The 14,879-nt window shown below is 49.4% G+C and overlaps 4 protein-coding genes across 4 annotated transcripts; 2 read left to right on the top strand and 2 right to left on the bottom strand.

Annotated features, from left to right (window-relative positions):
* The first annotated feature begins 254 nt into the window (after positions 1-254).
* GGS25DRAFT_266309 (uncharacterized protein) lies at positions 255-1,910 on the top strand. Its single transcript, XM_049257349.1, has 2 exons — positions 255-367; positions 421-1,910. The coding sequence occupies exon 2, from the start codon at positions 479-481 to the stop codon at positions 1,760-1,762; it is 1,284 nt and encodes a 427-aa protein (XP_049116382.1). The 5' UTR covers positions 255-367; positions 421-478; the 3' UTR covers positions 1,763-1,910.
* A 472-nt stretch (positions 1,911-2,382) lies between these two features.
* GGS25DRAFT_489365 (guanosine-diphosphatase) lies at positions 2,383-5,249 on the bottom strand. Its single transcript, XM_049260892.1, has 3 exons — positions 4,465-5,249; positions 3,053-4,403; positions 2,383-2,982 (listed from the first exon to the last, which is right to left on the bottom strand). Exons 1-3 carry the CDS (start codon positions 4,694-4,696, stop codon positions 2,925-2,927), a joined length of 1,641 nt encoding a protein of 546 aa, XP_049116381.1. The 5' UTR covers positions 4,697-5,249; the 3' UTR covers positions 2,383-2,924.
* Positions 5,250-5,805: 556 nt separating this feature from the next.
* On the top strand, positions 5,806-11,529 carry GGS25DRAFT_514197 (uncharacterized protein; the record flags this gene model as incomplete). Its single annotated transcript, XM_049262967.1, has 5 exons — positions 5,806-6,078; positions 6,128-7,558; positions 8,587-9,094; positions 9,369-10,998; positions 11,496-11,529. 5 exons carry the CDS (start codon positions 5,806-5,808, stop codon positions 11,527-11,529), a joined length of 3,876 nt encoding a protein of 1,291 aa, XP_049116380.1.
* A 133-nt stretch (positions 11,530-11,662) lies between these two features.
* GGS25DRAFT_521408 (putative pla2g4b) lies at positions 11,663-12,562 on the bottom strand (the record flags this gene model as incomplete). The annotated part of the gene is made up of 1 exon (XM_049264059.1): positions 11,663-12,562. One exon carries the CDS (start codon positions 12,560-12,562, stop codon positions 11,663-11,665), a length of 900 nt encoding a protein of 299 aa, XP_049116379.1.
* Positions 12,563-14,879: the final 2,317 nt, after the last annotated feature.

The following is a 14,879-nucleotide window of genomic DNA, read 5'->3' as shown; positions in this document are numbered from 1 at the left end:
TGCATAGTCATATGTAGTTGTAAATATGCAACTATTTTAAAAAGGGGGAATGGGTGCAGTATAAGGAATAGCATCAACAGCATGAAGAATGTACGATTTGCAGTGTTATTTCCGGGTTATCCGTGATATTTATGTATGATTGGGATAAAAATAGGGTGAAATGGATCAATAAGAGTGATTTTAGCTCTAAAGTTACATAAATACACATGATGCGATAGGCCGGGCCGAGAGTGCCTAGACGGGCGGCCCCAGCTAAATGTATTCCCCGAGATTGGGGGGGCTCGGACGCTTTACAATTGATGGATAGCATCAATCATTAAACCTAAACCTTTAAACTTCCAACTCAACATAATAATACTAACCTACTGTATTCCCATCCCCTCGAATAACAATCATTTCTAATTAATAATCAACTTCTAGGAACAAATCCCAAATGTGACTTCCATGGATAGCGAGACATTGATATCACAGTCATTCGATGGCGGATGAGGACCTCTTGCGTAGGATCCACGGCTTGGGGGATTTGGATTTAGCAGCATTATTATGTTTAACCAGCCGCGAGCATTGCATCGTCACCACCGACGCCCCCGAGCTCGATGGTTTAGTCGAAGAAGTAAGGCTTGTAGCCTCGCAGACCTTTAACCTTCCCTCCGTTATCGTAAACTGTACCCGCTACACTACCCTCGATGACCTTGCCGCCGCCATCCTGCTCCCACCGCCTACACCAAAAGCCCATCAGTCCTTTTCACCGGGCCCTAAACCGAATCCCCGCGATCCAACCGCGTCTCCCCTTCGACGCCCCGGCACCGAGTCGTCTTCCTACTTCCGCCCAGGACATCACAGTCGTAACAGCAGCCATGGCACCACCAGCGCGATGACGGTTCCACCGCAGATCGCCAATGTGATCGTAGCCAAGAACCTCAACCTCGCCCCCAAAGATGTCCAGATCCAGTGCTTAGAACTGCTACGCACCCGGCGTATCCTCACGCGGACCAGTGTGCAGACAGCCCCTAAGCAGTTCCTGTTTGTCGCCGTCCTCGAGACCAACGGTGCCGCGCGGCTCGTCTCGCACCTGAACGATTTCTTCTACATCTCGCACTGGCACGACCCCGAGGACGGCTTCGCCCACCAAGAGGACGGAGAATACGACACCGGGTACAGCGACAGCACCGGGCAGGACTCACCCAGTCTCAACAGCGAATCGAGCGTCGTCCGCCGCAGCATCACCGACTCCACCGCCGCCGCATTCACCAGCACCCCGCGAGGCCCTCGAACCCGGGGCCCCGACAACCTGCGCCTCAACACCAACGTCCGCGACAGCATCTCAGGCGTCAGCTTCCGCTCGACCTCGTCGATCTTCCCCTCGCTCAGCGAGTCGGACATCGCGACGCTCGCGCAGCTGGCCCTCTCCGTGCACCAGGACATCGAGGTGCTGCGGTACCAGATGAACATCGTGACCTTTTTGCGCATGCACCGCGCCGTCGCGCCCGGCGGCAGCTGCGCCTCCCCCCACGCCACCAAGCACTTCGGCCACCTCGCCAAGTGCCTCGCCGCCCTCCACGGCCTCGACTACGTCACCCCCTCCCTCGTCGCCCTCGCCGCCAAGAAGATATACCCCCACCGCATCCGCATCGTCGACCCCGCGCGCGAGCGCAGCATGCAGTGGGGCAGCGATCTGTCGGCTGTTGAGGCGCTGCTTGAGGGTGTTGCGCCCGAGGACGTGGTCGAGGATGTGCTGGCGGAGGTGGGGGCGCCTTTGTAGAGAGACTTACCTAACCTAGGTATATGGGTATCCAGTACCTATCTCCCCCTCCTCTACCTCACATACGCACTTTCATATCATATCGGAATCCAAAACGGAAAAAAAAGGGGCATAGCATGGCATAGCATAGCATAGCACGGCGTAACATCAAATAGGTAGACAAGGAAGGTTTTCAATAGGGGGATCGGGTGTCATACATACATACATAGATCAGGGGAGTTATATAATTAAATTACCTAGGTATAGACGGGATTAGCTTCGGGGGTTTTTTATCTACATAACTAGATGGGGAGGAATTAACTAAATACTATTACTGAATCACTGAGTTGGCAAATTTGAGATTCTGGGAATGACCTGATATCTAGGTAATCTGCATAGGTGCTTGCTACTACTTGGGTAGTTAGCCTGAGAGGTAGGTAAGCATACATATAACTACATGTACCTACTAAAATGCCCGTGTGTATTGGGTGTGTAGGTACCCCCCTAGGGTAGCTATGCATGGAGATAACTACTTGATACGATATTAGGTACCTAGGACTGGTTAATCGGTCACGTACTCGCTTTCACATACGCATGGCTTCATATGTTAGGCATTTCACGACGTTGGATGTTCAACATTACTTGGTATGAGTCTTTTTCTTTTCGGTGCATTGCATTACGTACGACCTATGTATCTCTAATAAAGGTTAGGTAGGCTAGGTAGACCACCTGCCTACCCATCCTATCTTATATAACGGCCTTGATTGTTATTCGCCTCTTACCCCCCTCTCATCTTCTCAGGACGGAGGGAGGAAGGGAGGCGGCCATTTTCATTTCATGGTGTTTCCCACTCCACCATTTTACATACGACCCTGTTTTGGTCGTCATGATCCGAATAACGCCGGCCTTTTTTCATTTGGGACAAACAACCGGTCCCCCTACCACCACCATCACCATCACCCGCCAAGTTTGTTGTTATTGTTGGTTATAATTGTTCCGTGTGCTTCCCCTTTCATTCCATTAAGTTGGTAGGTGGTTTTTTCTATGCGGCATGTGGATTATTTGATGTGGAGGAGAATTAGTGTGGACCTGGCTATACCATATGCATATCCTTCCCCTTTCCCGCCGGGGACCAAAGGTAACACTTTAGTGTTTAGCATATGTTGATGGGTTATTATGCAGATTAATAAGACTGCGTGAGTTTGCAGGACCAGCCAGAGTTCTTGGCTAATAGGGGTAGACTGTGGTTACGTATCACATTAGTAATCCGCGTAGATCAATTGGTATAAGGAGAAAAGGAGATTGGCTTACCTAGCTCCTAGACACCAGCCCAGCTCATTCCCCTTAATCTTCTTGGCGATCCTGACCTCGCGATCAATCGGCATCTCATATCCACTATGTAGCAAGCCCATCATGAAATTGAGATCGAGGCAGTACTCCCCGCGCTTGCGTAGCTCATCGAGGGCCTTGGGAACCTTGCTGAAGATGCCCCAGGTCTCCTCACCGCCACAAACTGAGTTCGTGAGGTCGTGGAGCTCGCGTAGCGTGAATGAGTCTGGCATTCCCAGGGGCTTGGTTCGGTCGAAGAAGTACGAGAAGATGTACACATCCTCAGTCGCAAAAGTCCTGGCCAGAGATGGCTGGTGCACACCATTGAATGAACATGGTGCCAGTGTGCAGTCTGCATCCTTGTACAAAATGCGCTCGGCAAGTGCGCGACACTGCGCTGGCGCCGGGGTGGCCGGGCCGGACATGTTTAGCTTGATTTCGCCGCTGCCGAGAGGGCTGTCTTCATCCAGCTGCACCTTGATCATATCACTTTGGCCTGCGTTGATGCAAGGGTGGTTCAGGATTGGCTTCTTCAAAAAGGCCGTGTCCTTCTCCTCCTGGTAGATGTCGTTCAACACACTCAGGTGGATCGCGTTGCGGGCAGCCATTAAACCATAGCCCAGGTGAGAGTGCTGATACAATTCAAACTTGCGCCCACCGAATGAGAGATTGTATTTGTGGTCGCCCTCAGCTAGCTTTTCTGGCATGCCACCCGAGGAAAGTCCCTTAAACGTAGGCTCGAAGACAATCTGCGTAGAGCCACCACCGAGATCAAAAACAGCGGCGGTGGGGCTCTGCTCAGGGAACCCAATTTTGCCAAGGAGGTAGTTGGTTGTGATCCAAGCATACACACCCTCATCGGCACCGTCCATGATCGCAACACCATTCTCCTCCTTCGAAACGACGGGGAACGGGTAATCCTTTTCGAGGTGCTCACGAACGGTGTCCAAAATCTTCTTACTAGCTTCGATTCCGATCATTCGTAGACCAGCAGTTGCCTTGACAGCGATAGGGGAGCAACCCTTCAACTTGTCGGGGATGCTAGACATAGCGACGGCCATAAGATCGTCCAAGGTCTTCGCGGCAGCAATAGGGTCGTCCTTATACTTGCTAAGACCACCAACGCTCTTCTCGGTCATCTTGAAATCTTCCTTCTCGAGCTCTGGGGTCGGGCCGCAGTTGTTGAACTTATAGACGTGGATTCGAGATCCAGTGCTGCCAGCGTCGATCATGCTAACATATTGTACAATTGGTTTATCCTTAGAAAACGATTTTGTACATCGGTCAGTTCCGTACGATGAGTCCGAGGGGACTTGGCCTCCGGTATGCGATACTATGAATATTAGTTGGGAAAGCCATCGCAAGGGAATCGCAGTATGATATCTGTCACGTACCACCGTTATAAACTTCGACGCCTTTAGGCGAAAAGTAGTAGAACAGGAACACCAGGAAAACAACGATGGCCGTGGTCTTGACCCATCGCGTCTTCTGGGCCTGGTTCATGGTGGCGGTTTGTAATTTCTCCACGATGCCGGGTTCTCGGTGGCCCGAGTCGTAACGCGCTGGTTTTTCGTGAGGGTCGTGGTGGACTTGCTTAGTAGGCAAAGAGACTGATGTTCTCCTCATAACCTTGACATGCAAAGCATTCCCCAGTATTTTCTGGGGTAATTGAAGAAAAGGCGAAGTGAATAAATAAAGGGAAAGGAATGGAATAAGGGAAAAAGAAGAATGAAAATGGTTTGTGGAAAAGGCAGAACGAGTGAAACGTCGAAACGGCGAAAAGTTGAATGAACAAGTTACAAGATGAAATAAAAGTCTAAAACTAGACAAATGCGAGGATCAATGCCGTATAGGGGCAGTTATTTGATAGGGTAATGTGGAAAAAAGGGGGGGGCGACACGAGATACAAGTGTAAGACTGTAAGTAGTAGGTACAAAATAGGAAGTACCCTAGGTAGACACTGCAAGTATGTAACTAGATGCAACTTGTTCAAATCAAGATTGAAAAAGAAATGCCAATCTTGTAAAAAAAGAAAGAAAAAAAAACGGTTGTTCGAAGATTTTCCTCCAATTCCACCGCTTCCAATTAAGTTCCTTATCCGTTAACTAACCCCTAGACTTGGGAATTTTTAGTGAACAATTTAGCAGTAACGTTGAATATAATAGGTGGGTTTGCGACTCGAAATTCTGAAATTCTAGGCATTCTTGGAACTATGGGCCATTTTAGTCACCTACCTAGGTTAGTACGCCGTACTTAAGTTAGTTCCCCGGCTCTTATGCCTTACCTAATAATATCCATCCCTGATCCTTGGGTTATCAAGATCATGGATCTCTCCAGGCTCAATGCACTGCACAACATTGCACCGCCACATGAATTAAACTTTGGAGTGAAACTGGAACCTTCTTCAAGTTCAAATTCACCAGCCACGTCAGTGTTCACTGCCTGTGACAGTACCCAAGTATCTTCTATTGAACAACTGAAGGCAGGTGCACTTGAGACTTCAATGTTGCCTCAAACTTGAAGTGTGACGTATATGTCGTTGCCTTTCATAATTATTCCTTTTTTTCCTTTTCAAATCATATTTATTCACATACATACCTAACCTAGGGTATATAGTAACTATTCACTTCATTTTCAACATTGAATCACATTACTACCGCGATATATAAGACTTTAAGTTCATACTGATATCCCGCCACTTGTTAGAATAGTTCACCCAATCAAACCCCGTCATGATGGATGTCCACCTTCTTACCTACGACTTATCTGGAGGGTTGGCGAAGCAGATGTCTGCTGGACTGCTGGGATTTCAACTTGATGCCATTTATCACACTTCGATAGAATTAGATGGCATGGAGTACGTCTATGACGGCGGTATCCGTACGATCCGTCCAGGCACTTCTCATTTAGGCCAACCTCTTGAAAGAATCCATCTTGGGAAAACCGAACTACCAATGGAGGTTATAGTTGAATATCTTGATTCATTACGAGAAATATATACTCCTCAGGTATTTTAATATGGCCCAGGAGAAAGTTGATGACATACTGACCTCGTAGGCATATGATCTTTTCCGGCACAACTGCAACAACTTCAGCAATGACTTTTCCATGTTCCTAATTGGCAAAGGAATCCCAGAGCACATCACAAATATGCCCCAAACCGTTCTCGATTCACCACTGGGTATGATGTTGCAGCCTAGGCTGGCGCAGATGGTTGAGGAAAGAAAGGCTCAGCAAGGCGGGTTACTTGGCATCCAGGACAATGTCCCAACTCAGCCCAGCAAAGCTACTACCTCTTCTCGAAATTCAACAGTCATGAATGTCACCAATATTCAAGTCTTGGACAAAATTCTGCAAAACACCAAGATTAATGGATCGTGCGCCATCATCTTCTTCACAATGGCATCCTGCGGCCCGTGCAAAGTACTCTATCCTCTGTATGACAACTTGGCCAAGGATTATGGAGAACACGTCACGTTCGTCAAGGTTGATATAAGACAAGCCTATGATATTTCTACAAGGTATTCCATTACGGCGACACCTACTTTCATGACTTTTCAATACGGTGAAGAACTAGATCGATGGATGGGCGGAGATAAGTTTACGCTTGAAAGAAATGTTGAATTTCTTTCTCGACTCGCCAAGCCGTCTCATCCACACATGCAACTCTCTCTTCCTCACTTAGAAGCCGTCAAGTCAAATCCTGTGCTCTACCAAAAGGTCCCCCCTCTTCCTAAATTATTGTCTAAGCTGGGACCCAAAGCAGATGAACCCCCAATCCAAGAGATGAAGCATTTCATTGAAACTAGAACTTCCCAGGGTCCTTCTCAAGCTACGTTACCAGACCTGCAATCATTCTCGGGCTTCTTGCGTTCTTCTGCCCAAGAGCTGCCGAAGGAGATTTTGTTTACAGTGGTAGACCTCTTCCGATGTGCACTCATGGACCCACGAATCAGCGGTTGGTTCGCAGAGGAGGAGCATCATGCGACAGTTGTTGCCTTACTAAATGCTGTGAATAAGGATTCTGGGTGTCCTTACCCTCTTCGACTCACAACGTTACAGATGGCTTGTAATCTGTTCTCGAGCCACCTTTACTCGGACCAGGTTATCAACAATGCGACCTTACGAAACTCTATTACTGATCTCCTGTCATCTAGCTTCCTCGACGACAATCACAATAATATTCGGGTTGCAGCATCATCACTTCTCTTTAACGTTGCCTCTGCAAATTACAAGAAGAGGGAGGAGGGAGCAGGTGATGTTCTCACGGCGGCATGTGAAGTAGAGCTAGCAGCATCAGTTTTAGAAGCTATCCGGCAAGAAGAGTCATCTAGTGAGGCGCTACATGGCATGCTGCTAGGATTGGGATATCTAGCATATCGCATGCCGATGGAAGGGGATATGGTAGATCTGCTGAAGGTTATGGATGCCCAAGGAACCGTACTGGACAAGAAGAAGAAATTCCCCGATGAACCCCTGGTAGAGGAGGTGGGGACTGAGCTGCTGGGGAAAGGACTTCAGAAGGCATGAGCTTTCATGGTATAAACGGATCTATGCCGCACGATTTAGAGCTCTCAAGGTTTATGCATATACCTATGCTGTAACATGCATTGGTTGGTAGACGATGGCAGGATGATACTTAGACAGAATAGGGCACGCGCAATGTATTTCTCGGCGTCATCGAGGGCAATCGCTTTGATAATCAGCATCAACGTTAAACAGGCGCCTGTAACGGGTTCTCTCTTGCCATATAGTCATCTCATGGTGAGGTTTTGGAAGAAGGTCGCAACCTCTACTGCAGTTTTCGTACCTGATAACCTTCCAACTGGGATTTCGTCGTTAGAGAATCTGGACAGTATGCGACACAGCTTTATACTAAGGCGGCCACCGTGATAATATTTTTAAGATTCTAAGGTTACATAGTACTACTGCGATGTTCTATCCTGAGGCAGGACGTCCATCTATTCCAGACATTTGTTTTCAATTCGATATTTACATAATAATACATAGTTAACCGTTGGAAATTTCCGATAGCCCCTCCCTCGTTCAATCAATTTACAATTTACGCTTCTCACGTCACACACCGCGGGGCAATCAATCAATCAATCAATCACAGCCGTTTGGGACAGAACCTTGGGCGCCTGGAACTCGCGCTCGTGCTTTTTAACTAACAAGTTAACTACATGTAGGTAGTTATTGAAATTGGAGGTAGTTGTGTAGCATTAGCATTGACCACTGACCAGTGGCAGCTTCCTCTTATCCCACCAATCCCACACAACCAACCCCATCGAAGAATTGCGCCCCCAACCTGTGTGCCAAAACCAATCACAGCCCGTGGAACGTTAGTTTAGCCCCGCTGCCCCGGCAACCCACACCCCATACCTGGTAAGTAAATAACAATAACCAACTTAACTAGTTAGAAAAAAAACCGGGGCCGCGAGAGAGAGAGACAGAGAGAGAGAGAGATCCACCTGCCTGCCTGCGCATACAGAAGGGTAACTAAAAAGAGAGGCCAGGCCATGCCCGTCTACGGCATTCCATACCCATATTACGAGCTGCGCACGAGCGACATTCTCGACGACTTCCGCAAGACACTACTACTCGAATTCCTGCTGCTGCCACTACCAACACTATCACTACCACCATCACCATCACCATTTCTACTAACAGCACTACCAGCAACAGCAGCAACATATCCACTTGCACCAAGCAAGCTATTATTACGCATACCAGCGTTACGAACATCATTCCTGCGGGACAGTACCACTACCACCACTACCAATTACAACAGGAATTCAAATCCAACATTACCTCCGACGACTGGAATGCGTCCCCGACAACACCACAACAATAACAACAACATGAGCATGGGTATGGGGATGCATATGAGGATGCGGGAGGTGCGCTCCTCGGCCTCGACGCCGTCGCTGAGGTCTCGCGACGGAGTACTGCCGCCGCACATGAGGATGGACGCCGGAGGCAACGTGAGAGTCGTCGTGCGCGTGAGGGCGTTTTTGCCTAGAGGTATGTTGCCCTTTTTTTTTTTTCTTTACTATGCATTGGTGCTTTTTCTATTCTATGTGGGCGATCATCTGATTTTTAATGGGGATTTTGGGAGTTGAGAGGGGGGAGGGGAGCGTCTTGCCAGCTACTACGATGTGGGCTCATGGGACGGGGAAAAACAAAAGAAAAAAAAGATGGGAATAGGGTGATGGCCATGCCTACAAAATGGCATACTTGATTGACTTATCGCTGGATTGATTCATCGAGGGACTGCGTAAACTAACTACAATCGCAGAAATCGAAAGAGGCGCAGAGTGTCTGATCAGCATGGACCCTCACACGCAACAGACCACACTGCACGTGCCCAACGACGCCGACCCCGCGAACACGCGCGCCAAGTCGCGCAAGGTGATGGAGGACAAGTCCTTCACGTTCGACAACTCCTTCTGGAGCCACGACATGGAGGATGAGGACTACGCGCACCAGGAGGACGTGTACAACTGCCTGGGCGAGGACTTCCTCGACCACAACTTCGAGGGCTACCACACGTGCATCTTCGCCTACGGCCAGACGGGTTCGGGAAAATCGTACACGATGATGGGGACCCCCGACGAGCCGGGCCTGATCCCGCGCACGTGCGAGGACCTGTTCCAGCGCATCGAGGCCGCGCAGAACGAGACGCCCAACATCTCGTACCACGTGCGCGCGTCTTACTTCGAGGTCTACAACGAGCATGTCCGCGACCTGCTCGTCCCCGTCGTCCCCAACCAGGGCCCCTACTACCTCAAGATCCGCGAGTCCCCCACCGAGGGCCCCTACGTGAAGGATCTGACCGAGGTGCCTGTCCGCAACCTGGGCGAGATCCTTAGGTACATGAAGGCTGGCGACTCGAGCCGCACGACGGCGAGCACCAAGATGAACGACACGAGTAGTCGCAGCCACGCGGTTTTCACCATCATGCTGAAGCAGATCCACCATGACATGGATACGGACGAGACGACGGAGCGTAGCTCGCGGATCCGGCTCGTGGATTTGGCGGGTAGCGAGCGCGCCAAGTCGACGGAAGCGACGGGGGCGCGCTTGCGCGAGGGTAGCAACATCAACAAGTCGCTCACGACACTGGGCCGCGTGATAGCAGCACTAGCGGACCCCAAGCAGAGCAGCCGAAATGGTGGAAAGCGGACCCGAGACATCGTGCCGTACCGTGACTCGATCCTGACATGGCTGCTCAAGGACTCCCTAGGAGGCAACAGCAAGACGGCGATGATCGCGTGCATCGCACCGTCGGACTACGAGGAAACGCTGTCGACGCTGCGGTACGCGGACCAGGCGAAGCGAATTCGCACGCGCGCCGTCGTCAACCAGGACCACATCAGCACGGCGGAGCGCGACGCGCAGATCGCGGCCATGGCCGAGGAGATCCGCCTGCTGCAGCTGTCGGTGTCGGACTCGCAGCGCCGTGAGCGCACTGCGAAAGAGAGCGAGGAGAGGCTGGAGGAGTACCAGAACCGTGTGGGATCCATGCAGAGAATGATGGAGGAGCGCAGCCTCGTGGCTGAAGGCAAGATCCGCAGTCTGCAGACGGAGAACGAGGCGCTCAGGCTGCACCTTAAGCTTGCTCTCGATAGTCTTAAGAACCCGATTCCGGAGGTCGTCGTTAGGGAGGATAAAGACGTGAAGGAGAATATGGGTATGGGTGTGGGTGTGGGTGCGCCGATGAAGGAGGGGGTGCAGAGTAGACGCGATAGTCTAGTTGACGAGGCATATTACGGTGGTGAGGACGACGGATACGAGTCGGAGCCGTTCGAGGAGGAGAACGGCGGTGCTGGTGACGATGTGGGGGATTACATGCACGATCTGCTCGAGGACCTGGCGCTGTTTAGGAGGAAGATTGGGGATGATAAGGGTCGGTTCTTGAGTGATGGGTCTAGGGTCCCGAATTCATTGGGGGTTCGACTTGGTGTTTGATGCATGGAAGAAGGACAAACGTAACAACTCTGGAGGAAGTGAAGTGGGTTTGATGCGTCGCTATAGTTGATGAGTGGAAGAGAGAAGTAGTGACAGGTTATGTGTATTGGCTTGCAAGGTGTTTGGGTGTATCGGGTTAAGCTCACAGAGAGGGTGGTATTGGTTAAGAAGAGGATTTTGTTATGTATTGACACCCAAACCCTTGTCCATAGGTAGGTACTAGGTAGGTATAGGTAGGTTAGGAGTTAGCAATGAATGCTTTTGCACTCTCAAATTCAGCAGGCTCTATGACAGTCTGTCTATCTGTTCTATTTTCTAGGAAAATGATACGCTTTCTTGGGCGTGAGAAGAATTGGAATCATCGTTCAGGTACTCATAGTTGCTTGGTTACCAAGGGTCCGGACGAAGGTGGCTAGGGGATATAGTGACCCGCTAAACTCCATATCGTACCTAGAACAGATGGTCGTGAGATTGGGGGCGAGGACTGAGTTGGGATTAGTTAAGGAGGCTTACCAGTAATTTACCGCAATACAAATTCCTTCGTCGGAACAGGACTGTGAAACTTTATGGTACCTAGTAGAGAGGATTTTTGTAAGTATGCAGGTGGGCACTTGTCACTACCTAGCGGTGGGTAAGTTGGCATGGCACTGACCACATAGCGGGTAGGTAGAACATGTCTCCTGGCTCAAGCGTCACTCTAAGGGGCCTGGCCAGATGCGAATATTTGGTAGCTCGCTCAGCCGGGTGATCGGGATCCCAGATGGCAAAGGGGATGTGGTCCCCATCCTCCTTTTGTAGGCGGAGAGCATTATCATCTCCCTCTCGAGAGTAGGAGGCGGGCACCAGCTCCCGCTCGTTGACGCACGGCTGACAGAGGGCTGGTAAGAGGACAAAGTGCTTACGCCCCGCTACCTGGACGTAAATGTTCTCGTAATTGTCACGGTGCATCGCTGTCACCGATCTGGAGCTGCCGATCCACAAATTGATGGCGTCCGGGCTTTTCTGGAGCGCGATGCGCGCAAACGGGATCGACGGCGGGACCTGCGAGTAAAGGAAAGAATATTCGTGCCGCAGATTGTCGTTTTGCGTTTGTGCATATCTGACTTCTCCACTACCACCACCACCACCACCAACGCCACTCTCGGGTGAAGAAATTTCAGCTTTCTCCTGCGCTATAATGTAATCGAGAAATTCCTCGAAAGGCTGGTCTTCCTCGTGAGGTTTGGCGAAGACTAATTCATCCTCACCTTCTACAGAGGTAGGGGCATCGGCATTTCCAAATGGCGTAACAGCGACATTCACTCGGTGTCCAGCCAGGGCCTCGCGCAAGTATGCGGCGTTCCAGCGCTTGGTAGCCGACCAGTCAGCAGCACCGGCCCGCACTACAAAGGGAGTGTTGCGCGCCACATACCGCATGAACTCGAGAGGACTCGGCTCTTCATCTAACTGCTCTACGGTGCTGGGGTTTAGCTCGTTAAAGCTCGTGATCAACTCCGCGATAGGATCGGCTGGATTATCCATGTTGGTCCGGGTCCAATGGGTTGAGTCCCGAGGATTCCTAGTGCAGGAGGAATGCAGGGCTTTCAGTGGAAGGCGGTGACGATCAGATATACCTACCTGGTATGTATCAAAGATGGCTCGGATGGGTCATGTGGTCTTCAGATGAAAAGAGGTGCCTAGGTTAGACTGGTAAGTTGGTAGTATTGTGTAGGTCATCAGCCATGAGACCCTGTCAGCTTTGAAGGTTTTAGGTATCCGAGATCTGGGGTCAGGTCTTAGAACCTAAGAAGATTTCAGCCTTACAGATATTTTATCCATCTTTTTAAATCGATCTAGGTTAGTGTATCTACCTGGATAGCCATAGTGTAGTAGTGATATAGCTTGATGGTTCTTAATTTAGCCCCTGAAAGATTGTTGGTTTGCAGATTTGGGAGATTTGGGAGATCTAATCATTAAACCCTTGCCTAATCTGCCCACGACGCACCAATAATCACCTACCAATGGAGGACATCATGAGGAAAAATGAGCTGATTCTCGCTTGATGAACCCCGCCGTTAGTCATTATGATGGAGTTTTCTTATTGTTAGGTAGCAATGTAACGGGCTTGGGTGGTCAGCTACCCCTAACGAACGGCCCGATGAAAAGTGACAGAAGTTGTATATATAAGTTGTCGGTTCCGTAGATGTCGAGCAAGCCTTGGAGGTATCGAGTGTTAAGATTCTGTGCATACTACACACCTATATCTTACAATCAGTGCTTACCATATCCTAGGTGCTACCTAACCTAGTACCTGACTTGGCATACTTTGTTGTCTAACCTAGGTAACTCAGGTTACAGCTTGGATTACCTACCTCAACTTTCACCGGACCTTCTACTTACGAAAGGGGGTGCATTTGGTCCTGGTTTTCGGTACCAGAGTACCTACCGATCCCCCGATTAACCGCGATCTCCGACTGGATATCCCCGCACAGTCTCGTTTTGTTCAACAGAAAGGTGGCTTGCCTGGAGTCTCCTTTTAAGATGATGGCTTGTTTCTTCAACAACGCCCATGAAGAATCTTTGCCGATCTCTTCGATAATGGACCAATTGATTTGGACCGGGAAGTTTATAAAACATGACCGGAGTCAAGCCCATTCGACGCCTCAATCCGTTATCAATCAATGATTCTGTTTGAAAAAGAAAAGCAAAGGAAGAGGAACAGAATCTATTGGATATGAATCAAGATGAAGGTATAAATGGAATGATATGATGGGGTAGTACACACAAGTTGTACTATGTAAAGAATGCAACTGAGGGGTAGAGGAGAACCCTGATCCCGGGTTCACCTGGGCCACTGGAGTCTTGGGTAGCATGAAAAAAAAAAAGAAAAGAAAAAAGAAAAAAGAAAAAAGAGAGACTTCCAAGGTTGGAGTCCAGATGTCCCCATTGTATTTCGTACTGTAGGAGGGGTGCTGCGCTGGGAACTAGGCTTGGAGGGGATCTCTCCCGCTGGTCCGCGAGTCCGCTAATCCGCCCCGCTGCCGCTACTCACTCAAAATTCCTAACTTGGTTAGTTGACTTCAAGTACCTCTCAAAGCCCTTTTAAGTTTTCAAACCCTTGACGATACATAACAAAGTTCAACTGATCTATTCCTTCCCAGATACATACGATGTTATATCCAGGTGCTAGGTACATAGGATGTATCCATATATTTGTAGGGAATACGTAATACGTCAGTCTACATAGTAATTACTAGGTAGTAAGTGGAAATCCCCTGGTATTGTTTAGCTTCTCCGATTTCCTGCAAGTTCACAAACCCGGTCCGAGATATCGATCTTTTTTACATCCCATTTTATGCCACATGCCGAATGGGCGATCGCATTGACTTGGCATTGTTAGGTATGTACCTCCTACATAATACTACTGCTAGGTACATTTTTTAATATTTTTCATTTTCCAAGACAGCACAGTACATACTATGTAAGAAAAGAAGTGCAAAAAAAAAGAGCGAACCTAACACGGGCGGCGCCCACTCTAGTCCGATTTAACAGATTCCCAACTTGAAATCGATCGATCCTTGTTATGAAATTCGAACTTCGAAATAGCGTCTCCGTCTCCATGCCCGATTCCCAGTCCTTTTATCTTGAGCCTCTTTCCTCCTCGATTGCTATATCTTCTTCGGGCTCCGTCTCTCTGTCTCGCATCTGTTACTTGGATCTTCGATATAATCATGTCAACATCTACTAAATACATAAATCTCGACTGAAACCCTACAGCAAGCGTCGTATCGTATATACGTCGAACTTGGCCTCCTACGTATACGCTACTTCGTGTTAAAGAATATCATGCGCCCCTTCC

Source organism: Hypoxylon fragiforme (assembly GCF_022984875.1).
Source record: "Hypoxylon fragiforme strain CBS 206.31 chromosome Unknown GGS25scaffold_5, whole genome shotgun sequence".
NCBI classification, from domain to species: domain Eukaryota; kingdom Fungi; phylum Ascomycota; class Sordariomycetes; order Xylariales; family Hypoxylaceae; genus Hypoxylon; species Hypoxylon fragiforme.
The sequence above is the reverse complement of the archived record's forward strand: the minus strand, read 5'-3'. Positions and strand labels throughout refer to the sequence as shown.